This window comes from Podarcis erhardii (genome assembly GCF_964252035.2).
Source record: "Podarcis erhardii genome assembly, chromosome: 7".
In the NCBI taxonomy this organism is placed as follows: Eukaryota; Metazoa; Chordata; class Lepidosauria; order Squamata; family Lacertidae; genus Podarcis; species Podarcis erhardii.
In genome coordinates this window covers 54805616-54830171 of record NC_138511.1, presented here as the reverse complement: position 1 = coordinate 54830171, position 24556 = coordinate 54805616, and the positions used below count along the sequence as shown (strand labels likewise).

Genomic DNA, 24556 nt, shown 5'->3' with positions numbered 1-24556 from the left:
GGGCAAAACTGGGCAAGGTGGACTAGTTTTCTGGCTCCGTTTCATTTGTTCATAGAGGATTCATTTGTAGGCAAACAAGGTTGCTAATGTCCAGCTAAATTAAAAGAAATATATTCCTCATGTTAAACTGGAGCCAGACATGGACCTGGTGAGACATGATACAGCCTTCTTATTCTCCTGTTTTTAGGCTGGTGCGTGAATTTGTGGCTCAGAACAGCACAGCTCAGATCAAGCATGTGATTCAGATTCTTTCTCAGGAGTTTGCACTTTCCCAGCACCCACATAGTCGAAAAGGGGGGCTTATTGGCCTGGCAGCCTGCTCCATTGCTCTTGGGAAGGTAGGTGGTGTTGCTGTTTCTTTGACCCCATAGGAGGACATGAGCCCTTGTCTTCTGTTAGAAGGGAGAGAGGCTGTCTGTTCTAACCTCACAATTGTTCCAGAGGAGGAAGACATTCTGTGATGGATGACGTTGGAAATCTAAAAAATGGATTCCAAATTAGTTACAAAATTATTTATCACAATCTCCAAAAAAATTTTTTATGAATAATTAAGCTCTAATGCTGATTTGGTGCAATGTTAAGAAATATCTCCAAGTAACATCTTCATATGTAGGGAAGCATTTAGTCAAGCTGTGTGCTGCTTCCAGCTGCCTTTGACCAATTTCCTTCCATTTTCCCTGGCAAAATTTAGGCTTATTCACACATTACTTGGCTAATAAGGAACTCTAAGTTTTGAGCCACCTTTGGATGTTTTGGCATTGTCAGAAGGGAACAGGTTCCCTTCCCTCCCATCAGTGGCCAGAAAAGGCAAGGGAGATGGGACTTCTTGTTAGCAGAGTGACGGCTCTTCCTACATTCCTGAAAAGAGGCTGAATTCTGGCCCATCTCCTCTCACTGTTTAAAATGGACTTTCTTGCCTTTGCTGCATAGTAAGGAGCTTTTGCTCTAGGTTTGGGGTGCCCATATTTTCTGGATTTGAGGACACATTTGGAAACTTAAGAAACTGTTGTGGGACCAACAAATGTTCATTTCACAGAACACAACTCTCCACAACAACTCTCTCCCATCTCATTTTTACAAAATGGACAAGTGATGGAGACTTTAGTACCTGTATGCCTGAGGAATCTGTGTTGCCCACAAGCATGATGTTGGTGACTCCAGCTATAGTCAGTGCCTGGGCATTCTGTTCTTAGCCAGGTTTGCTGGCCCTATTCCAAGCCCCCACCCCCACCCGGTGCACTTGCAAGAAAGCAGGGGCTCCACTCTGGTGTAGCCACTGCTTAAGTCCATGGCTCCCCCCTCCTTATCCTTGTGTTTTGATTTGCAGGACTCTGGGCTGTACTTGAAGGAGCTCATTGAGCCTGTGCTGACATGCTTCAATGATGCTGACAGCCGCTTGCGGTACTACGCCTGTGAGGCCCTGTACAACATTGTGAAGGTGGCCAGAGGCTCTGTACTCCCCCACTTCAAAGTGCTGTTTGATGGCTTGAGCAAGGTAATGGGTTTTATTGACAGGCCAATAATGTCTCACACATGTAAGGTCTCTGATGTCCTGTATATTCCTGCTCTGGGGCTCTTTGGAGGGGTGGGTGCTGATTCTGGACAACTGGGGCTGAGATATGGCACTGAGGATCTCCATAAGCATCCCCTAGAGGAAAATGTTCCTCCTACATTGTTGCCTTCACTCCAGTTCATCCTCCTAATACTAACATGTCTACAGAAGAGCTCTGGGAACCTGGCGGAGAGTCTGGTCCAGGGGTCCATGAATGTGCTTTCCAGATCGCTCACGGCAACCATAGCTCGGATGGTGGTGTGCACCTGTGGGTGGGGGCTTGCCTCTGGCTTTGCACACTTTCTGGGCATTTCTGGAGCTCAGTTTATTGTCAGACAGGAGGTGGTGTCCCTGCCCCATTGCTGGGAGTCAATAGCCAACAGAAAATAGTTGTCTCTTGGTCAAGTCACTACTAGTGTCTTATGCACACGGCTCAGCCACACCACATACGCTCTCTGTTTTTCCTAGCTTGCTGCAGATCCAGACCCAAATGTCAAAAGTGGATCTGAACTCCTGGACCGGCTTCTGAAGGTACAGTCCTTCCTGCTGACAGCAGCTCATGATGTGCTGGGGATAGGTTACAGGTGGAGGGATGCATATTTCCTGCATTAGTCTTGTTTGCGATCTCATGTAGAATCTGCTATCCTGGTTTTCAAGTTTTAAATATAGAAAGGTGCTAAAAAAGTGAGAATGTTCTTCTGGGTGTGATAGAAGCGATGAGTAATATGAAAAGTAATTTTGCAGAAAGTGGTGAGTTTGGGTGTCTGCCAGGGTCCCAGGCCAGGAGAGAGATCATGTTCTCAGCAGCCCTGCCATTCATGCTTTATATGAAGCACCTGAGAAGGCTGGAGACTGTGTTGGAACTAAGTACACTGGAATGTGGACCCAACTCCACAGACAAACGCTTCTGTTAATTTTTCTAAGGGAATCAGAAATTTATGGGAAAGATGGGAAACCGAAACCAAGTTCATAAAGCAAACTGAGCATGCATAATGCACCTCTGGTTGGATGCTCTAGCTACTGGCACGACATCCTAGACTGCTAAGAAACAAGCCATCTTGTTCTAGAGGCAAGGCGGATGCTGCTGACCAGCCTTCTTCTTTAGAGATCAAAGGTCACCTTCCTTGTTCCCACTGTCCTCTGAGATTGGTTGTTCCCTGAAGAGCAAGCAGAATTACATGAAAGCGAGCTTCCTCTTCCAGAAGAAACAGAGTATCTGAGTTTCATAGGAAAGGGGAAGAAAATGCTATACAGTAAAACCTCTGAAGCAGCTTTGGCCTTTGCCTGGGCATCTGGCTGAGCCACCAGAGGACTTCTCAAGCACCCCAGAGAACAAAGAGCAGATATTTAAAACGGGGGGGGGGGCGCTTTGGTCTAGGACAAGGGAAACAAACAGGGTTTTTAAAAAATAAAAGATTGTGAAGATTTGGTTCTTCACAACCTCTATAGAAACCGGACAGGGCGTGATTGTTCTCTGTATGAGAAAGAAGGCATAGAGTTCAAAAAACTAGAAAATGAAAGAGGAACCAGCTCTTCCACAGAATCCCTCTTGGTCATAATACCAAACATGAAAACTAATTTCATGACCAGAACTCTGAGGATCAATTGGAAATGGAGAAAGAAGTGTGGGAAGAGTGTTGTAATGAGCATGATTTCAACCACATTCACATCAACAGAGTAAAAACATGTTTGGAACACAGTAAATTACCTGAAGGTTTACTAAGCTGCTGTGCCTTAGAAAGGTTCTGGTCATGGAGCCTCCAAGAGTGCAGCAACCAGGAACTTAATGCTGGTTTTAATAATTAACCCCAGGACCTGTGCCCCTGATACAAATGTTGTTGACTGATCGAGAACACAACGTTACCAAGTGTGTTTGTGTGCATATGGATTCCTCTTTTGAAACCAGATGGGACTATGTTTAATTTAGTTGGCGATGTTTCACATTTGTATACATATGAGGGTGACTGGAGATTTGCCAACTAAGTTAACTGTGGTTGCATAAACAAAACAAATTCCTTCCAGTAGCACCTTAAAGACCAACTAAGTCAGTTCTTGGTATGAGCTTTCGTGTGCATGCACACTTCTTCAGATACACAGATGTGTATCTGAAGAAGTGTGCATGCACACGAAAGCTCATACCAAGAACTGACTTAGTTGGTCTTTAAGGTGCTACTGGAAGGAATTTGTTTTGTTTTGACTATGGCAGACCAACACGGCTACCTATCTGTAACTGGAACTGTGGTTGCATAGATTTTGGAAAATGGATTTTTTTCAATAAGAAGGAAATTAGTTCAAAAGGAAAATTAAGGACATTAAATCTCTGCAGAATGCTTGGAAATGGGGGATGTTCAGGCATCATCCTCTTACAAATGCTGAGAAGTCATACATTTACACTGGAATATAAAGGCAAGTCTTGGCAATCATGGTGTGTTCAGCAAGCATATGAAGCAGATTGTAGGACAGCATCAGCCAGATCTCACATCTCTGTTAGGAAAAGGCTGGACCTTCAAGCACCACAATGTCTTGAATTCAGGCAGTTGGTCTGGAGCTAATGCAGCCTTTGGCACACCTGACATATTCCAGATATTTTGGACTCTAGCTCCCAACAGCTGTGCTGGCTGTGACCAATGGGAGTTGTCCGGAACATCTGGAAGACTCCTGGCTGGTGAAGGCTGAGCTTATGCATGGCTGGAAGGCTCTCTTTCCTTTCTAGAGTGGTAGAGGTCCTGGACTTTATGTAGGGTTCAAGCACTGATAGGAAGGGAGTCAAGGCTCATTCTCATGCTCATTGGCTCTGACTTTCTAGGACATTGTGACTGAGAGCAACAACTTTGATCTGGTGAGCTTCATTCCACTGCTGCGTGAGAGAATCTACTCCAACAACCAGTATGCTCGACAGTTTATCATTTCCTGGGTAAGTGTTTTTGGTCTGATGCTGGGATTTGTTTCTCTGGCATCTCAAATGAGCAGTGTGTTTTATAACTGTCAGCTCAGTGTTTTCTGATACTTTGGAATGGATGGTGGTATAAACAGCAGCATGGGGGTGCTTGTTACCTGCTTGGGAAGCAGCTGGAGCTGTTGTGTATATTGTTGCTCTTGATGGCTCTGTTAGAAACTGCTGGTAACAGATGATGCATAGTTCCTTTGTGGAAAGGCCTTTCTTGTTTCTCCTTGGCAATTGTTTGCAGTTTGTCACCAGTAGCTGCTGACTTCCTGATACCTTCCTTCCAAGCCCTGTTGCAGGTTTAGTAGAAGGGAGTCCCTTGCTCTGACCTGGCTGTGTGAAAAGGGCCTTTGAGAGACTTTCTACAGGTGTGGAATTCCTTACCAGTGAAGACTTGCTGGTGCTGAAGGCACCAGCTCTCTTCTATGTGAGGTGCCTCTTAGTGGCCTAAAATGACCTTTCAGAGTGGCAAAGGCTGATTTCCACCTTGTCAGACTCAAATACTTTGGGGAGCATATTTTAACCTGGAGCTGGCTAAAAATTTAAATGATTAGTGAGGCAAATCTTCCATGTGTCTCAAAGACTTTTTGGGTCTTGTTTCTTTTGAGTGAATGTACATAACAGGGAGATCTACTATTAAATAAATGAAGCTTAAGCTGCAGTGCCCTTAATCCTGGAGGGGCCACAAAAGTGAATTTAGTCCACACTGCTTAAAAATTTTAGTTCTAGCAGTAAGGTAAGGTAAAGGGCCACTGGACAGTTAGGTCCAGTCAAAGGCGACTATGGGGTGCAGCACTCATCTCACTTTTCAGGCCAAGGGAGCCAGCATTTGTCCACAGACAGCTTACTGGGTCACGTGGCCAGCATGACTAAACCGCTTCTGGCACAACAGAACACTGTGATGAAAGCCAGAGCTCATAGAAATGCCATTTACCTTCCCACTGCAGCGGTACCTATTTATCTACTTGCACTGATGTGCTTCAAACTGCTAGGTTGGCAGAAGCTGGGACAAAGCAACAGGAGCTCACCCTGTTGCGCTGATTCGAACCGCCGACCACAGCACCACCCGCATCCCTAGCTCCTAGTAGACCCAATTTGAGTTGAGCTTTATTGTATATATTTCAACAATCCCGTAGTTTGAGAGTCAGTAGCACATATGTGAATGTGTGGGGATCTGTCATGGGAACAACCCCATTGAAGAAGATAACAGTGGCTACCTAGATCTTGTTTCTGGTTGCTCCCATGACAGTTCAATCTTCAGGGCCCCCAAAATGTAGGTCCGCCACTGGCACATAATCTAATTTTCCAGAACACAACCCATCTCCTTTAGAAACTCACTTGCTAAAGGCCAGACTGGGCTGGCTGAAGGTTGCCCCTGAAATGGTGTTACTCCCACTCTCTGTCCCCTTCCTCCTCTCCCATTATGCAAGCTGCTTCTAGGACCCGAAAAGCACCACTTGACATCTTGTGGCAAATCCAGTTTAGGTCTAAAGAGACACATGCTACTACTTGCCACTGCGCTTCTGTATCATCTTCCTTTTGTTTGTCTTTTCCCCTTGAGTTAGATCTTGGTTCTGGAGTCAGTTCCAGATATCAACCTTCTGGATTACCTGCCAGAGATTCTAGATGGCCTCTTCCAGATCCTGGGTGACAACAGCAAGGAGATACGTAAAATGTGAGTGCAGAGCTGGATCTGGGGATAACTACTTGGCTGTTGATACGCAGGCTTTGCCCCATTGTTTCCAGGGCAGTGCTCCATAAGTTGCATCACCATTTCCTTCGGCTTCATCCCAGTTGACACTCTTAAACAGGAAGCAGCAGCTTTGGGTGAGAGGAGGGGGCTGTTGCCTTGTGTGTCCTGCTCAAGGGCTTCCCACAGGGAAGTCTGCTCGGCCACTTGAAGAATAGGATGCTGGGTGAGATGGGCCCATCTCGGTGTGATCTAGCTTCAGGGCTCTATGTTCAAGTGTCTTGGTAAAAAGAAAAGTTTCTAGGCTGGAACCTGTGCTGGATGCCCAGCAAGCAGACTCCTGTCCTCGTGTCTGTGTGAGGAGAAAGAGTGAACAGAAAGGGACATCTGCTTCCCTTTACACCTTTTCATGTTGTTTCCCCTATAGCAGAAGACCTATTTCTAAACCCCCTGCCTTTCCCCCCTTGCAAACAGGTGTGAAGTGGCCCTTGGTGAATTTTTGAAAGAGATCAAGAAAAACCCTTCCAGTGTCAAGTTTGCTGAGATGGCCAACATCTTGGTGATTCACTGCCAGGCTTCTGGTAAGTTATTTGTATTTCCAGCCCACCCTTCACCATATGATCCTTGTGTGTGTTCCAGAACCATCGCAACTGAAACAAATATTATTAAAATTAAACCACAAGACAAACAAAGCACAGGAGCAGAACAGAAGCAGCACTGTTCAGCAGTGATGGAGGGAAGAGGAGGGAAGGCTTCCTGGGGAAAGAGAGGCACCTCACCCACCCCTTTCCAGACATTCTGCTAAACCACCTTTTTGTTTCCTGATCACTTTGACTGCAGATGACCTAATCCAGTTGACTGCCATGTGCTGGATGCGCGAATTCATCCAGCTGGCTGGCCGGGTGATGCTGCCATATTCCTCGGGGATCCTGACAGCTGTCCTGCCGTGCCTGTCCTATGATGACCGGAAGAAGAGTATCCTTGCAGCAGAGGCTGTCCTCCTCCCATCCCTTCCTTCAGAAATGTCCATCAGCATCTGGCAGAAAGGAGGGAGGAGGGTCAGGCTAAGTCAACAGCCCTGGTTTATGCCGTTGGAGGATTTTGCTGCTGCAGCTTCCTTGTGAGCCTGTGGATCATGAAAAGGACTGGGGGGCAGCTCCATAAGCAGCTCTGCTTTCTGTGCTTTCCTTGACATCAGAGCAGCCCCACAATTGCTTTTCCTGGGATGCTTAAGCAAAGGGTTGGCTTCAGTAGAAGAGCCATTTTCATGTGGACATCCCTGTTGTGGGTATCTTTACTGAAAGATGTAGCATCGCTCAGGCTGGGCCATGAGAAGGAATCAAACATACTTCAGTATTCCTTTTGGCCCATGAGTTGAAAATCTTCCCTATTTTTTTCTTATAGAGGGTTTGTGCTGTAATGTTCTCTAAACATGTGCCAAATCTGATATCTGATGCAACCTTTGCCAGCCTAAAAATATCAGCCTGAAACCAGTTTTCTAGCACTTAAAAGGCTATGGAACTCACTCCTAAAAGAAATAGTGATAGCCACCAACTTGGATGGCTTTAAAAGAAGACCAGACAAATTCATGGAGTAGGCTATCAGTGCCTACCAGCCACGATGGCAATGTTCTTCCTTCACTGTCAGGGGCAGTGTGCCTCTGAATACAAGCTGCTAGGAATCTCAAGTAGGGAAAGATGCTCTTGTGCTCAGGTCCTGCTTGTGGGGTTCCCAGTGAGGCATCTTGTTGGCCATGGTCAGAACAAGATGCTGGACTTGATGGGCCCCTTCTGGCTTGGACCAGCACCCCCTCTCCCTCCCTCTCCCCTGTCTGTGGTTCTAGTGCCTATGGGCCCCTGTGAAAGATCTTGAGGCTAGACTTTTGCCATAGGGCCTGTTCTGTATGAGCCTTCTACAATGGTGATTGGGAACATGACTTGGGAATGAATGTTCCTTACATCCATGCGGTGCAGGCATCAAAGAGGTGGCCAATGTGTGCAACCAGAGCCTCATGAAGCTGGTTATTCCGGAAGATGATGAGGTTGATGAGACCAAGCAGCCCACAACAGCCCCCCAGATAATGGAGGGTGATCAGGATGAATCTCTCTCCAAGCAGGAGGTGACCTCGGGCGGTAAGTCGTTATCCCCCCCCCAAGCAAACTGTCTTTCTGTCTGGCTTTTTGTACAGATACTTATTCCTGCTCTCGTGACCTGGACTTTGGAGTATTGCAATGTGCTTTCTGTTGGGCTGGAGAGAAGGGGTTACCTGAGAAAAATACGAGGCATGGGGAGTGGCAGGATACAGTGGTACCTCGCAAGACGAATGCCTCGGAAGACGAAAAACTCGCAAAACGAAAGGGTTTTTCGTTTTTTGAGTTGCTTCGCAACACGGATTTCCCTATGGGCTTGCTTCACAAGACGAAAACGTCTTGCAAGTTTGTTTCCTTTGTCTTGCGAGTTTGTTTCCTTTTTCTTAAAACCGTGCATTCACTTCGAGGAGCAACTCATAGCACGCGGTGTGGTAGCCTTTTTTGAGGTTTTTGAAGACTTTGGTGCTTTTTGAAGCTTTTCCAAAGTCCGTGCTTCGCAAGACGAAAAAATCGCAAGACGAAAAAACTCATGGAACGAATTAATTTCGTCTTGCGAGGCACCACTGTAATGTGCTAAACAAGTGGAGATAGGACAGTACAAGTTTCTCACCACGGAATGACTGGGAAAAGATGAGGCAATCAAGATACTGTGTTCTAAGGCCACCCAATCACTCCATAGTGGGAAAATTGTATCTCCAGTCACTTAGCCTGTCTTATATTGGCTGGGTTTTAAAAGGCATTGTTCTCAAGCAGTTCTGTGTGTAAAAAAAGGGTGGAGGATGCTGTCCTCGAGAGAGAAGCAAACACCAACTGTTGATCAGGTTCCCGGTGAGGGCAGGGTCAGTTGGAAATGAAGCCAGGTCTTCCACAGAGACGTTTAGGCAGTTGCTCAGAGTGTCAGCTACACCATGGACCTCAGCAACGAGGCTGCTTGTTTTTCATCATCCTGAATGTTATCTACAGACCTGACTACCTCACTGTCTTGATGTTTTCAGAACATTCTTACCTGGGGCCACATCACTATTTTGTTTGGGGAGCAGTCCTTGCAAGTGCCAGCCCTTTGTGTTCCTCTGACAGTGTTGTGCCATGTTCAAGCTAACTGACACCTGTCTCCCTGCAGGCTGCCTGGATGCCTCCGGCGATTCCAATTTCAGCAACACCAGTGTCTTTATACCAGCCAGGTAAAAAACAACTGCCTCTTGTTAATGAAACTGGGGATCCTCTGTAGCATTTTACAGAGGGGGAGATTCTGCTGTGCATTCCTATGCTTGGATCTTGCACTGGACTGGACAGTGCCATTGAGTTGCTGCAAACCATGGTTTACAGAGTACTGCATGGGCTTTGGTGGCAGAGGATGCTGCTTAGAAGGAATTCAGAGCAGCTGGTGAACTATGAGGCACCTCTCAATGATGTGAGGTTCTTTCCTGCTAGTAACGGGGGGGGGGGTGCATTCAGATGAAGCGAGCATGTTTCTGCATGCATTCCCCCCACAGTGAGGTGATGTGGGAGAGCACACCTGTGCTTGGGATAGTAAACCACCTCCTCCTAACCCACAAAGTGTAGCTTACAAACCCAAACGCTGTTTAGACTTGAATTCTGTGAATAGCTATGAAACGTGCTTTTGGCTGTCTCTAGGGGCAGTATTTGAGTTTGTGCAAAACATCTGATTTCAAATGGCAGCAGAAGCTGGTGAGTGGCAGGTGTTCTGCCTTTGGGCACTCAGCAGTTTTGCAGGATCCCTTCCGGGCATTTGGGATGGGCATTGTCCACTGGGCAGAAAGAGCAAAGCAGCTGAATCCTGTGGGATAAAAACTTTGCTGAAGCAGAGAGGTGATAATTGAGTGGCATTTGCCCCAGACAGTTAGCTTGCTTTCACCCCACAAAATGAACAGGCCATGACAGCCTGTTTGTGTATATAAAGGAAGCATGGAACCTGAGTGTGGCCCTCTCAGCAGCCTTGGGTTTCTTGTATACCTGGAAGCTAGCATATCTGTAAGGTTGCTGGGGCTGATGGGAGTTGTAGTTCAAAACACATGGAGGGCACCAGGTTGGCAAAGGCTGTGCTGCAGCATGCATAATTCTGCAGCTCCTCAAGTCTCCCTTCTCCCCCCCCCCCCCCCCGGTCATCTTAGTTTTGCAGTTTGCCTTGCAGGGAAAGTTCTCAACCCAACCTCCCCCCACCACATACTCGTTTTCCAGCTCTCAGGTGCCCTTTTTTAGATGAGGCAACAACCAGAACTGTATGTATTCATTTTTTAAGAAATGTTATGTTACAATAAAACAGTCTAGACCAGGAGATGGCAGAGCAGCACAAAGGCCAAGCCTTGGGAATGGAACTCATGGCTGGAATGCCTTGGAGAGTAAAACTTTTCTTTGCTCAGTGCTGACAGGATATTGAGCATAGGTGCCAGGGCAAGGCATTGGCACTGTGACGGACCTTTCTCCTGGTGGTTACTTGCTGCTTTGGGGAAATGGGGGCACTCAAAGTTCCTCCCTGAGGGTAACCTTGGGGCACAAGTAGGCTTCTGTGGGGAAAGTGATCCATACATAACGTTCTGTTCATGCATTGTATTCCACATACAGGTTTATATGAAGTAGTTATAGATTTGACTTTTAACAATAACAGCATCACAACTTTTAACTACAATAGTTACAAACAATAGTTGATCAATATGCTGAGAATGGTCAGGAGGAAGGAAAAATTCTTGGAGAAGGAGCAATGAAAACGAGGAGTCAAAAGTGGATGTGGTGATTTGGAGGCAAGCAGTCAACACAGTTAGCTGTGGACTCATAGATAAGGGGCTGCATAAGAGCTGGAGAAAGAGAAGTGCCTTAGAGCACTGGAGGCCTGATGCTGGATCTAACCACCCAGGCCACCTCTTTCCCACCAGACACCTCAGTGAGAACCCCACAAGCTGCTGCTGCTGCTGCTTCTTTGGCGATCACTCATAGCCAAGTAAGATTGTCTTCCATAAACACGGTTTTAACAATGAGTCCATAAGTGACTGTGGAAGCGAATTCTGGATCCACACATCCTTCCACAGTGGGGACATAGATTTCTGGGCAGGAGTTGATCATGGTGATGGTTTGCCAAGTGTGCCTTCCTCTTAGCACCTTTCTCCCTTTCATCCTGAGTTCGAGTGTCTTCAAAGCCCATGACACCTTTGGTAAAGGCTGTTCTCCAATTGGGACACTCGCAGGCAAGTGTTTCCCACAAGCAGGACATGGGAGGGCACATCTCCCTCCTGTCCCTTTTGTTGCCCAGTGACTGGCACTTGGAATCATCTTCCACCTCTCATCCTGGAGGCTTTGTGACCAGGAAAGGAGGCGAGCTCAAGGGCTGCTTTTCTGCGGTGCTTTTGCAGGGCAGTGGGTCCCATGCAACCCCCAGTAAAATTAAGGTGCAGAGTAAGCAGTACCTGGTGGGCTTGCTCCCTGTGTCTTCTGGAATATTGAAATGAGATTGCATAATACCCCCTGTGACTTTTTAAAAATATAAAAAAAAGTTTTATAGATGTAATATAAACCTGCTTTTTTCTCTGTTCCACGCATGCCTCCTAATACCTCCTAAAAGGGGCAGCATGCATTCCTTCCAGCTATTCTCTGTATGGAACTGAATTGGTTGCTAACTGTGAGGCTACCAATTTTCTTCCCTTCCTTCCAGATCTGCTTGGAAGGGAGACGTGATCTACCCTTGGGAGTAGCAGGAGCCTTTGTACTTCCTTGGAATTGGAGTAATATATTGACATCCCACTGTTCTTTCGTTGTGGAGCTCAAGGCTATGCACATGGCACTTCCAAGTGTCCTGCACATCCGTGCACTGACAAGACGCAAACCTTTGTGGCTTTTGCAAAGTGGCTACATCACGTGCTCTCGGGACCAAATCAATAAGCACAAGCTATTATTATTATTATTATTATTACTAAAAATTTTATTAGTTTTTACAATATCAGCGACAAACAAAAACATACAACAAACAAAACATAACAAACATAAATCATAACCTTATTGAAAATAACAGTTATTTACTTTGTAAAACGACTTCCTCGTTTCCCCTTAATTGAATTTCATTGCATATCCTTATAATTGTTTTCCAAATCCCAATTTTAATACCCTTTAAATTAAACATTAACATCTTTAAATCTTCTCCTTCTTGTATTAGACATATTATTTTATCAGTTAACATAAATACAATCCTAAGCACATTAAGTATCTGGACGCTATTTCCAGTTATTTTGGCTTAACAAATTTAGCTAAATAATCATTAAATTTCTTCCATTCTTCGTGGTGTTCCTCCTCCTTCTGGACTCTTCCGGTTAGATCGGCTAGCACAAGCTATTATTAGCAACAAAACAAATCACAGAAGGGGTTTGCAGCATGCAGGGCAACACCAGGAGCAGGGAGGAAATAAGTTACATCCTCTTGGTTATGTGTGTATCTTTCATAATGGGATGGAATGTCAATATATTGCTTCCCTTCTTCCGAAAGCCAAAGAGAATAATTTTTTTCAGCAACATGCAGCCACACAGATCCACGAGCTGGTATTCAGTCAACGGCAGTTGCTTTAGTCGCCGCAGATTTTTAAGGGTTTGTTCTTAAGCATACAAAATGGAATGGTGGAAGCAAAATGGAAAAAAGTATTCAATATACAGACAAAGGATGGGAGCAGTTGTTGGAAAATAGCTGCCAGCATTACTGGAATGGAGAATGACTTTGCTTTCATTCAGTTGGCAGCTAAGGAAAGCAAGCAAAGGAGCAATATTTTAGTGATTTATGGGAGAGAAACTTTGTCTCTTTGCAAGGTGAAAGCTGTGTATATGGGAAGTGTTTATTGAGGTGAAATGATGAACCAAGGAGCCTGTTGCATTGTGATTTTCTGTGTTCTGCTTTTATATGGACTCAATATAGGCAGTATTGAGAAGAAGTTATTCAGCAAATGCCATTGACAATAAGGAAACCAAATGGTACAAGTTGCCCTGAGGTTATTTATGTTGAAGGGCGGTATAGGAATTCATTGAGTGAATGAATGAAACCATGCTCCTGCCTGATCTTACTTCTGTCTCCTTTTACCTTCAGCACTGAGAGAATCCAGGTGACCCTGAACCTCGATGGAATTGTCCAAGTATTGGACTGTCACCTTCACGATTCAACCATTGGGATGATGACACGGATAGCAGTCCTGAAGTGGCTGTACCACTTGTATATCAAGACGCCTCGCAAGGCAAGTCTGCTCATTGATCAGATCAGGCCTGCAGCATGGCCATTGGCCCACATTAGAGTTTGTTTTCCTCCTGACTCTTCCTTGAAGAGCAAATGCTATTTTTAAAGCTTTGGAAAGCAAGCTTGCCTCTTAAGAATACATTGGTACCTTGGTTCTCAAACTTAATCTGTTCCAGAAGTCTGTTCCAAAACCAAAGCGTTCCAAAACCAAGATGTGCTTTCCCATAGAAAGTAATGCAAAACTGATTAATCTGTTCCAGACTTTAAAAAACAACCCCTAAAACAGTAATTTAACATGAATTTTATTATCCAATGAGACCATTGAGCCATAAAATGAAAGCAATAAATGTACTGTACAGTACTATAAAATAAATAAGACAGAATAGTAGATGATAAAAATTAAAATTACCTGCACTGATGATAGTCATTGTTTAGATGGGGGCTTTTATCCATTTCTGCAGTCACACAATCAATCAATCAATCAATCAATCATAAAACAAAGAACAAGCCACAGTCACAAAACAAAAAAGCCACACAAACAAAAATGCAAAAAATAGCAAAAACAAAAGCACCAAATACAAGCTCCAAATATCACCACAGAACACTGCAGTCAGAAATGGAAGGCTTTGATTACAATGCCCCCCCCCCCCCCGCAAATTAGCAGGGCAACAGTGAAAATGGAAGCTCAGGACCACGTTCAGCTTCTGAAGCAAAGTTTGCAAACCAGAACACTGACTTCTGCGTTTGCAGTGTTCAAGTTCCAAGTTGTTTGGGAACTAAGCTGTTCGAAAACTGAGGTACCACTGTATAGCATTGCACTCCTGATACATGTGCTTTTTCAGCCCAGAAGGAACTATTTTTTTTTATTAAGTGAGCCACAGTTGTTGAGTCAGAGAAATTTGGGAGCTCTTTTTGGAACATTCATTGGCAGAAGTTTTCTTCCTTTTCTCCTCCAGCTTTTCTGCTCCCCCCTCCCACACACTTTGGTGTTGATTGGCTTGGTAATAAAGCTGCTTGCAATGGATGGAAGCCCAAATTGTTTCTTGCTTTACATAGAGTCTGCTGAAAGTGCTAAGGTTATGAGAAGCCAAGCCATGCTTCAGTGTGAACACACAGGCTCCCGGAGAGGAGATCACAGCTGATTTTCTCTCCCTCCAGTGCTGCTGCGCTGCCCTGACCTAAGCTGTGGTTTGGCATGGAAAGAGCTCTGAACCTGGGGCCTGTAGTTAGTCTCACTGCAGACAAACCATGAGCTGTAAATCAAGAAAAGCCTTGGCTGCATGGTTTGTCTCCTCTCTGCGTGTTCATGTTAAAACACAGTTTGGCTGAGTGTTACGTGCAAACTAGTTCAATATATCAAAAAGCAATAGAATACTTTTCAAAGGAAGAAGCCCTTCCTCTAGTTGGTGACTCTGGCCTCAGCTGCAGAGTTTGTTTGGTAAGCTTGCAGGAAAGGAGGGCATCTTTCCAGCGCAAGGACTGGGATGCTCTTAAACCTGGAGGCAGCCTTTGCTGTTGTGGTGGCAGCCTCTGCCAGAGCACCAGACACAGTGACTTCTGTGACTGTTATGGACTTCTTTTGCCTTTCAGATGTTCCGGCATACAGACAGCCTGTTTCCCATCTTGTTAAAGACCTTATCTGATGAGTCTGACGAGGTGAGCATAAATCCTGCACTGGAAACATTTAACTCCATTTATTTTATTTGTGTTTTTATATATATATAAAAACAACCTGTGTACTGAGAGAGTAAAAGTGGCTAGTAGGCTACTCAGACCACAGGTGAAAAGTTCATCAAATTCATTGTCTCCTCAGCACTGATGCTCTTGGGCAGCTCTATTTAGTGGGTTAGGTTGTAAACAGAGTGAAGCACTGTTAAACCACCCACATGTTAAGAGGGGATTGAAAGAAGTGGCTTTCAGAGTTTCCCTTCCTCAGCCACAGATTCTCAGCGTGGAACTTCAGATGGTGCTTCCCTTGGAGGCCATGGCAGTTTGAGCTGTTGAATAATGGAAGCAATTGTACTAGTCGCATTTGCCTGGAAGCTGAGAGGCTGCTGTCTCTGGTGAAGCTTCTAATTTGATTCTGCCTTGGAGGGGATGGTTCTTAGGAATGTTTTCTGCGATCTCCTAGAATAAAAATCCATGGCAAGTTCAGCTTCACTTTCACAAGAAGGGAGCTGCCTGCTGAAGTATTCCCACTTGGTGGATCTTGCGCCAGGATGAGGCCCTTTCTATCATCTAGCTTTGACCTCTCTGCTACTTTCTTTGTTGCAAAGAGGCTGAGATATTGTTGGGATACTGAAGATATATGAAGCTGGATACACTTGGCAGGAGAGGCCCTGCACGCAGGTCCTTAGTAAGCGATCATTGTGGTCCAGGGCATCCTTTGTTAGAATTTAGTGCCATGTGTCCTTGTCCACAATTTGGGAAGTACATGCATCTTGGAGTCACATACCATGATGCAAATTACACTGAAAGGAATGAGCAACTAGATAGCAGATCAAAGTTTGGAAATACGCTGTTTATTACAAATAGAGGCCATGATTATTTACATAGTATTTGGTTTGGACTGGCAGCCTGGAAGTTAAATCTAGGACACAGTACAGATGTGAGGGATCTAATAGCAAATATAGACAGTAAAGATTTGCTGGAGCCAGGTAGACAGGTGTGGAGTTGAATTGCATTGGAGGGGAAAGAAGGATGCAAACACACATCTCTGCAAAGCAGCATCAGTACCTGTGTGAGAGAAAAGCTCAGATATAACCTATTCCCAGATGGGGAGTGATTCTTCTTCGGCTGGGTGGGTGGGTTGCAGTTAATCAGGAGTTTGTCTTGGCACTTGGACCCCTGGAGTTACTTAAGCTGCCTGAACCTCTGCCTCTTCATTGATAATATGTATTGCTGCCAGCAAACAACCAGAGAAAAGGTAGTTTGGGAGAGTGGTGGTAGGCTGAGCCCCTGAAGGTTTTCTTGAGCTCTGTATTGCATCTGTATCACTGTGAAAGATGTCTGTGTGTTTTGTGCCTCTCCTGGAGCCCTCCCTAAGCAAATTTAAAAAGACAGGAGGGAGGAAAGGCAAGTAGAAAGGGGGGCAACGCTAACAAGGAGTGGAACAACTGAGGTTGCCCAAAAGCCAGCCTTGAGCAGACAAAGCTGGAATGGGCTTGAATTGAATTGAATGGGCTTGAGTAGACCACTAACATTTAGAAGCAGAATTTTTTTTCTGGCTACTCAAGGAAGGGTTTCCCCCTGCAACAAAGGGGAGCTGGAGTACTAGTTGGATCTGAGCTTTCCCACTGGGCGTATTGAGAGCCAAAATGCATGATGCGCAAGGAGGGGTTCCAGCTGCATACTTTGCATGGAGGTGCATGTTTTGCATGGAGGATCCTAACCTCAATGGATGCTAACGGGTGTTCAGGTACCTAGGATGTGTTTGTCAGGGGATTGCATTGTCTTGGGCATGGGCTGTTCTCCAATAGTAAACCAGATCAAGTTGTACCTTGGGTGGGTTGATCAGATTAGAGGTTGGGCAGAAAATAAGGCACTACGATGCTTGACTGGCAAGAGTCCCACCTGTTGGTTGATTGATTGATTGATTGATTGATTGATGCAAGGGCACACTGTGTCTTACTTGCCCAGCAAGCCAGAGATTTCAGAGTCAAGATGCCTGGGAGCATCCTTGAGACCACTGTGAGGCTGAGCTCCAATGTGGGATCCCATGGGAACAGCGAGCCCATGGCCCTGGTGCCACTGGGTGAGTGAAAGGAAGGAAGGAAGGAAGGGAGGAAGGAGAGGTGCTTGTTTGGGGGGGCGCTCACTGAGACATTTGGCAGGGAAGAGACTGGCATTTGCTCAGCGTACTGAGACATCCATGTGGTTGTCCTGAAACTATTTAGGGTGGTGGGGAGACAAATTGCAAATGCTTCTGAAGACCTTCACGCTCTCCCCCACTTTCCTGTGTCCCACTCTGCCACAGGGCTTTCCTGAAGGAGGGGCTTTCCTGCACTCCCCTTCCTTGCTCTGTTATCGCCCAGAGCTGCAAGCCCTCTTGCCCCAGCCTTTCCTGCGGAATGGGCTTTTTCACACTGAGTCCCATGGGGCTTTTCTCCATGTGATGCAGATCCCAAGTACAATGAAGCTTAACAAAAGCTTGTGCCAAAGTGAATGGCTGCCTTTATCCGTTTATGCTTTTATTTGTGCTTGGTTGGATTTTGGCCCGCAGTTCCCCCGGTTTCCCAGCTCCCAGCTTGCCAAGGCTGAAATTTGGGACTTTGGTGTGTTACAAAGAACAAGGAGGGTGAGCTTGACGTGACCTCGGATGTGCTCCCTTCCCCTTGTTCTCGCTGTAGTCCTGGAGTCACCGTTTCATTTGCAGGCCTGCGGATTTGCAGGCGAATGTGGCAGCCTTCAGGGACAATGTGGGTGTGGGAGAGCACTTTTAGGGACTGGGCAGCCCTGGGGTGAGGCAGGCAACTTATTCAGATGTGTGAGCTGGTGCCATGGGAGAGGCAAGCTCCTCTGCCACCCCTCCTTTTAGTTTGTGTACACTCTAGACTCAGGGAAAACATTTGGGTAGTCAGAGGTTATGAATTCGACTTTAGAAAATATTGAATTAATAAAAGGTGCACGTTGGGTCATCAAAATTCCTAACCTCTCCTGTATGGTCTGAACTAGAGGGGACTAATCGGGAAGATCTTGGGGTTGTGGTGGATGGCTCATTGAGAATGGTGTTGGCACTTCTGGGCATATCCCATTTTGTTTCAGTGGGGCTTGCATGGGATAAATTCCCCAGTGGATTGTGGCTGCTAATGGTGGCTGCTGCTGCTGCTGCTGCTTTGGGGCCTTGCTGGCATTTGTGTTAAGTCACAATAGCTTAAATAAGTGTGGGGAGAAGGGAGGGACTTTCCTGCTTTCTGGCAGTTCCAGATTGAACAGAAGCAGGATGGGGGCTGTGAAATTTTCTGGTTCAGAGACCAAGGGGCAAAGTTCACCATCCCTTTCCCCCACTGAAAAGGGGGCTAGTTAAGTTGTCACTGGAAGATTGATTGGTTTCTCTTGGAAATGGGGAAGAGGGATCAAGCTTAGTCTTCACATTGCACTCTTTTTTTGGGTGGGGGTCTGCCAAATAGGGAAGATCTTGTTCTTGACCAGGTTTCTTCTTTCTCTGATGGTTGTACAAAAAGAAAATTAATTTGAGGAGCCCTTTGAGGCGACAGGGAGAGAGAGAGAGAGAGCTCACCACCTGCCCTTGCAGAAGGGGAGTTGCGTTCAGGGCCCAGGCCGCCTTCCTATGAGATGGCCTTCAGCCCTCCCACCTCCCAGTGGGGCTGAGCAGCTTGGGCTCCTTGATTGCCCTACAGCTGGGAGCATCAAGTGTTCTGTCAGGCACTGGCCACTAGGGGGCCTCAGCAGCCTCTGCATTTTCTGTTGCCTGGTCCTCTGCTATTCAGAAACCTGTGCGGAAGCGTTTCTAGCAGCACGGTCCTATTTGCACTTGGCAGGTTGTGTTCCACTGATTCATCCATCAGCCCAGGGGCAGTTGATCTGAACATTAAGCTGGAGGACATTCCTCAGTCCGTGTTTGTCACCTAGATGCCCAGGTGACTTCTGTGGCCAGGATGGCCCCACCACAATGGCCCATGCATTGCTAACTTTGGGACTTGATCGCTGTAACACACATTGTGTGGGGCTGCCTTGTAGCTGGTCTGGAAGCTGCAACTAGTACAGAATAATAATAATTTTATTATTTCTACCCCGCCCATCCGGCTGGGTTGCCCAGAATGAGGCGGCAAAGCTGCCCACAAGAGCAGATTTACTGGCAGCATGTTACTCGGCACTGAGAGAGCTGCACTGGTTGCTGATTCAGGGTTCTTGTGTTAGCCGTAAGCAACCTGGACCAAAAGTAACTCAAGGACTTGCCTGGTCTGTTGCTCTCCACCTCCGTCACTGAGATCCTGTAATGGGGTGTTTCTGGTGGGCTTGGCTGGCTTGTGGAACTCACTGCCAATAGAGGGCTCGGCAAAAACAATCCCTGCCCTCTTGTAATCATCTTCTGAAAACACTGTTATTTAGACAGGTTTTTGAAACTTGAACTCTTTTTTTCTTTTCTTTTTTTGCTAGCCAGTATTTATTGATTCTGTTGATGTTTCTGTTGATTTTATTGCCATGTTTTTATGTGCCTATAAATACTTAAATAAATAGAGGTGCTAATAGTTGGGGAACTGAGCCACGTGGCAGCGGATTGGGGCAGCAGCAGTACCTTTTCCCATTCTTTCTCAAGGAGGATCTGGAGCTTCCCCCACTGGCTTTTCTGTGGTTGGGGCTAACTCACAAGTTGCATCATCACCCTGCCTATCCCAAGTATAAGGAGGCCTCTATCCTTTGAGATACTGCTCTCTGCGGATGGTAGGAAGTGAGGGGGAAGCAGCAGCAGCTCCTTTTTCATGAAGGGAAGATGCTTCTCAGTTGCTGTCGAATGTGTCACGTCTGCCTGAGCGCTGGAGGTCTGCCAGAGGCCAGCTTCATTTCCTTTAGCTCCAGTTATCTTTGGCAGCTCTGCTCCCTTGACCGCGCGCCTCTTCAGAAGGGAGCAGAGAGGCAAGGGAAGCAAGGCAGAGAGCTCAGGGTGACTCCTTTGGTAACCAGAAACCTGCCCACCAGTGGTGGCGGTGGGACGAGTGGATGGGATGTGACAGCAGTGTCAGGCAGATGTTTCTGCTCAGGATGCTGACTTTTGGACTTGTGTGTGTGTGTGTGTGTGTGAGAGAGAGAGAGAGAGAGAGAGAGAGAGAGAAAGAGCCCTTTGTTAGTGAGCAGCAGAGGATAGCTTTGCACAAAAGTAGGTTGCAAGAGGATGCAAGAGCACCAATGACTAGTGCTAAATAATTGCTGTGTGTGGATTCTGTGTGAAATGGTGTTCCTGGGATCTCAGAAGACCAATATCAAGCCCTGAGGTTCTCTTTTTGATGTTGTGGCAAAGTTATCTCCTGAATAATGGCATTCCCACTGCCCCTACGTAAGCTATGTGCACGTACTGCAAAGCTGCCTTCATTTTATGGAAAGAGGTGACCCATTTACTCAGTGCTCGTAATGCACCTGTATCGTGTAGCTCTGATGCTAGGGGTGCGGAAGGACCAGGGCAGGCACAGGGTGCTGAAGCCCTGGAGGCTACAGGAATTCTGCCTCAAAGCCCAGACCCAGCATTGCCCCCTTTTGCAGCAGTGGGTATGAGAGATTTTCAGGGAGCTGAATCCAACACGCAGCACCAGTTCCTGCACTGGTGATCCTGGGACAGATATGTCATTCCCCACAGACCACTTTCCAGCCATGGTGGCATTTTGTGTTCCCATCCTTAAAGAGGCAGCAGGATGCACTCCCGAGGTGCTGAGGCCTGGCACTCTTGAGTATTCGAGCCTTGGGAGGAGGAGTGTGTGTTGTGTGCTTTCATGCACTGCCTCTTCAGCAAGACTGGGGCAGCTTGCACATGAGCCAGTGGAGCGAACATCAGATTGGTTCAACTGGAACATGAGGCACATTAACTTGACCTAGATCTGGTTAGCAGAGGAAGTCTCGTAGACATGCATTGGGGGAAGGCAGTAGCAGCAGTAGCAGCAGCAGCAGCAGGATTTTCATTACTAGAAAACGCCTCCTAGAAATGCTTTTGCTCTCCACTCAGCAAAGCTAGTGTCATGTGGAAGGCTGAGCTGTGTTTTTTCCACTTTCCGTCACTCTCAGCCATTCCGCAGTGGTAGTAAACATATTAGATGCAAAATCCCAAGACCTCCTTGCAGTGCTGTTTCCTAATCGTTGTGGTTATGGACAAATACATGAAAACATGTCAAAAAAAGCTCAGCTTTATGCTGTGATACACATGCATTCTTTGCCATTCCCAATAAGGCTGTTCCTCCTTCCACCCTCCCCCTTTGGTCTGTCTCTGCTCTCATCTTTTCCATAAGGCACATCTGATCAGCATCTGAGAAGAAATAAAAACAGATTTCCAGATTACGTAGAACTTGGGCAAAAGCTGCTGCGACCTGTGCAAACCAGATTAATATTTGGCACGGATGCATGCTATTATTTTTCCCCACCTTCGGAGAATAGGAGCATCTCTCGCTGCCGGTTTTATCTAGGGCTTTTCTTTCTTTGAGCCTAAATCCTAAAAAAGTAATCTCACCTTCCCATTTTAAAAAATAATCTCTGCCAGCTGATCTGGTGGCTCTTAATGCTAGGGGTGGTGGTGGCTGTGCTTCTGGGCTGCACCCCTTCCCCCACCAGGAAGGCCCCCCCCCCCCCCGCACGCTCTGCCTTGTCTGTGGGGGAGGGGAAGGGCCTCTGTGGCCTCAGCCCTTTCATGTCCAATAATGGGAGCTTAAAGAGCTGCTGCCTCGGCTGCTTCTGCTTCTGCTGCTCTCAGATGATGGGACCCAGCTGATGCGCCTTTCTGGCACCTGGCCTGTTGCCGTGGCAACGTTAGGCATTTGTGTTCCTGCAGGATATTGCTTTTCTTACACCCTTCCAGTTTCATTCTTTCGCTCGCACAAAAGAGAGGGAGAGAGAGAGAAGCTGCCTGCTGGAGGCTTGCTTAGTGGAAAGATGCATCGCGCATGCAAAACACTCTCCCTCCCCCTCCCCACCATCCTGGTTGAGCTTGGTAGGATGCACCATTTCAGTTCATTCAAAGGCAGCCTTGCATGTGGAAACCGCCAGGCTGAATAGGGTCCAGGGGGGTCCAGCTAACTTGACAAGGCAAGGCAGTGCACATCAAAAAATGGATATGTGCAAACTCGTTTGCTCGTTCCTCTTCCAGGGCAGCGGTGGCCAAGATGTGGTGCTTTCCCCTGACAGCCTCCTGGTGCCACAGCTGCTTGCTGCTCAATGCCATTCCCAGGTGGTTCCACATTGTCTATATAGGTTCAGCAGTAGGGTGTGATGGGACACCGGCCATTGCTGAGGAGGGGTAGCCGCGGGAGGCCTCTTGCCTTCATGTAGGTGCTGGGCCTTGGCCAGAGCAGATACCTTCATGCTGCTCCTGTGGAGCCTTCCTTCCTTGCTTGCAGAGAGTGCTCAAAGTTCATGATCGAGGCTACCATATACCAAACGCTCTTCCTCTTCCAAGGCCAGGCTGTGCAGTGGAATAACTGAGCCTCACTTGTCCCAACCCAGGGGAAGGATCAGGTGAGGAGAACCTAGGCAAGAAGCAGAGCTCACCCACTGAGGTCACCTTCACACCATACATTTAAAGTGACTTCCCCCAAGTAATTCTGGGAACTGCCGTTGGCTATGGGTGCGGAGAGTTGTTCCTCTCACAGAGCTACCATGTCCCAAGTTCCCTTTGAAGAGGGATTGACTGTTAAACCACTTTTTTATAGGATTTTATAGCTCTAACGATGCTCCCCTAACAACTCTCAGCACCTTTAACAAACTATAACTCCCAGAGTTCTTTGGGGGAAGTAATGACTGTTCAGAGTGGTATTAAAGTGCTTCAAATGCGTGGTGTGATTAGGGAAGGTGGGTTAGAGTGGACACATTGCAAAAGTGAGAGGCCTATACTGAGTCACCAGATTAAAACCTTGTGTGCCGCCTCTGTTTTGGCAGTGGAGCACAATGCCTTCCTGGGCTCCTGTGGGCAGATTGTGCTACCTGTGCAGTCGTGGTGATGCCACAGCCGTGAATCAAGTTTGTGATACTTGTGGCAGCTTGACAAGTGGTTGAGCGACATGTTAAACATGCAACATGGCACAATACAGGACAGATGCCAAGCTTGGTGCTGTACACATGCCTGGTTTGGTGTTTTGTTTTTTTCTTTTAGTGGACCTTGGGCAGGGGCTGAAGCTGGTGAAAGACCCCAGGCCCAGCCTCTGGCACTTGGGGGCATCTTTGCCCAAGACCGTGAAAATCCTGTTGCCAGTGAGAGCAGACAACCCTGTGGGCCTAATGCTTCATGTATCAGGTGGCATCATAGTAGGGGCAAGGGCAGTCTTCCCAGCCATGGGCCCTCCAGATGTTTCTTCTACAACTCCCATCAGCCCCAGCCAGCACAGCCATGGGGCTAATAGGAGTTGTAGTCCAAAACACCTGGAGGACAACCAAGTTGGCAGAGGCTGGGTTAGAGTGCGGGATTAGGACTGAGAAGATCCAGATTCAAATTCTCAGTCAGCCATGAAACTGGCCTTGGGGTCAGTCACTATAGCTCTCGGGCCAGCCTACTGCTCAGGGTGATTGTAAAGATAAAATTAGTGGTGAGAACTATGGAGGCTACCTTGAGCTCTTTGGAGGGAAATTGGTGGGATATTAAATATCTTTTCTTTTTCTTTCTTCATTTTTGCATGCTCACCTTACCTGATCCCATTGACTGGGGGTGTTGGCTTGACAGGTAATCATTTCTTGGAAAAGCATCCCTGGTGAGATGCATGAAAACAGGTCCTTATCCTCCCGAAAGCCTCAATTCCTGCTGACAATGGCAACAGTGACTTGCCATGCCCACGACAACCTCTAAAATGCCTATGCAGAGGACCCTCTGCACTGAGTTCTCATCATGAAGCCAGTGAAGAAATTTCCCTTTGGATGTTTGAATTTGCTCTTAGTTCAAAACTAGATTTGCTTGGATGTCCTGCTTATGCTCTGAGTGACATCCCTACACCACCTTCCCTTGCCCAAGGCACATAAGAGGAAAGTGAGACATTCCATCGTTGCATCGCAAGTTTCCCCACCATCATAAATGGTGGCTAGTAAGGGACATTTGTGTGTGTGTGTGTGTGTGTGTGTGTGTGTGTGGATAGACATGCAGCATGGAGCTATTATACTGCACAGTTTGGATAGCTAGAAATTATGGGATGCAGGGCAGGAGATGTGGGAGCTGCACCATCAAGCTTGTCCATAGTCTTTCAAGTGCAGGGATGGAAGTGAGTTCATAAGAGTCTCATAGAAATCAGAAGATCAATCAGGGATTGAATGTCAGATCACAAGGGCAAGGCAGAACCTGTTCAAAAGACACCATGCCTGCCTGCTTGCCAGCTTAACCTTTGTGGTTGCCAGGGGCTAGTTTTACTAGAAGCCGTCAT

General features: G+C 46.7%; 1 protein-coding gene across 1 annotated transcript in view; it reads left to right on the top strand.

Moving 5' to 3' along the window:
• Positions 1-24556, top strand: part of VAC14 (VAC14 component of PIKFYVE complex) — a 72496-nt gene that overhangs the window by 769 nt on the left and 47171 nt on the right. The window contains exons 2-12 of the mRNA XM_081872301.1: positions 188-338; positions 1328-1495; positions 2021-2083; positions 4359-4466; positions 6062-6171; positions 6661-6767; positions 7027-7161; positions 8160-8318; positions 9397-9457; positions 13353-13497; positions 15087-15152. Of these exons, the coding sequence (XP_081728427.1) occupies positions 188-338; positions 1328-1495; positions 2021-2083; positions 4359-4466; positions 6062-6171; positions 6661-6767; positions 7027-7161; positions 8160-8318; positions 9397-9457; positions 13353-13497; positions 15087-15152 (1273 nt within the window). The remainder of the gene's footprint in view (positions 1-187; positions 339-1327; positions 1496-2020; positions 2084-4358; positions 4467-6061; positions 6172-6660; positions 6768-7026; positions 7162-8159; positions 8319-9396; positions 9458-13352; positions 13498-15086; positions 15153-24556) is intronic.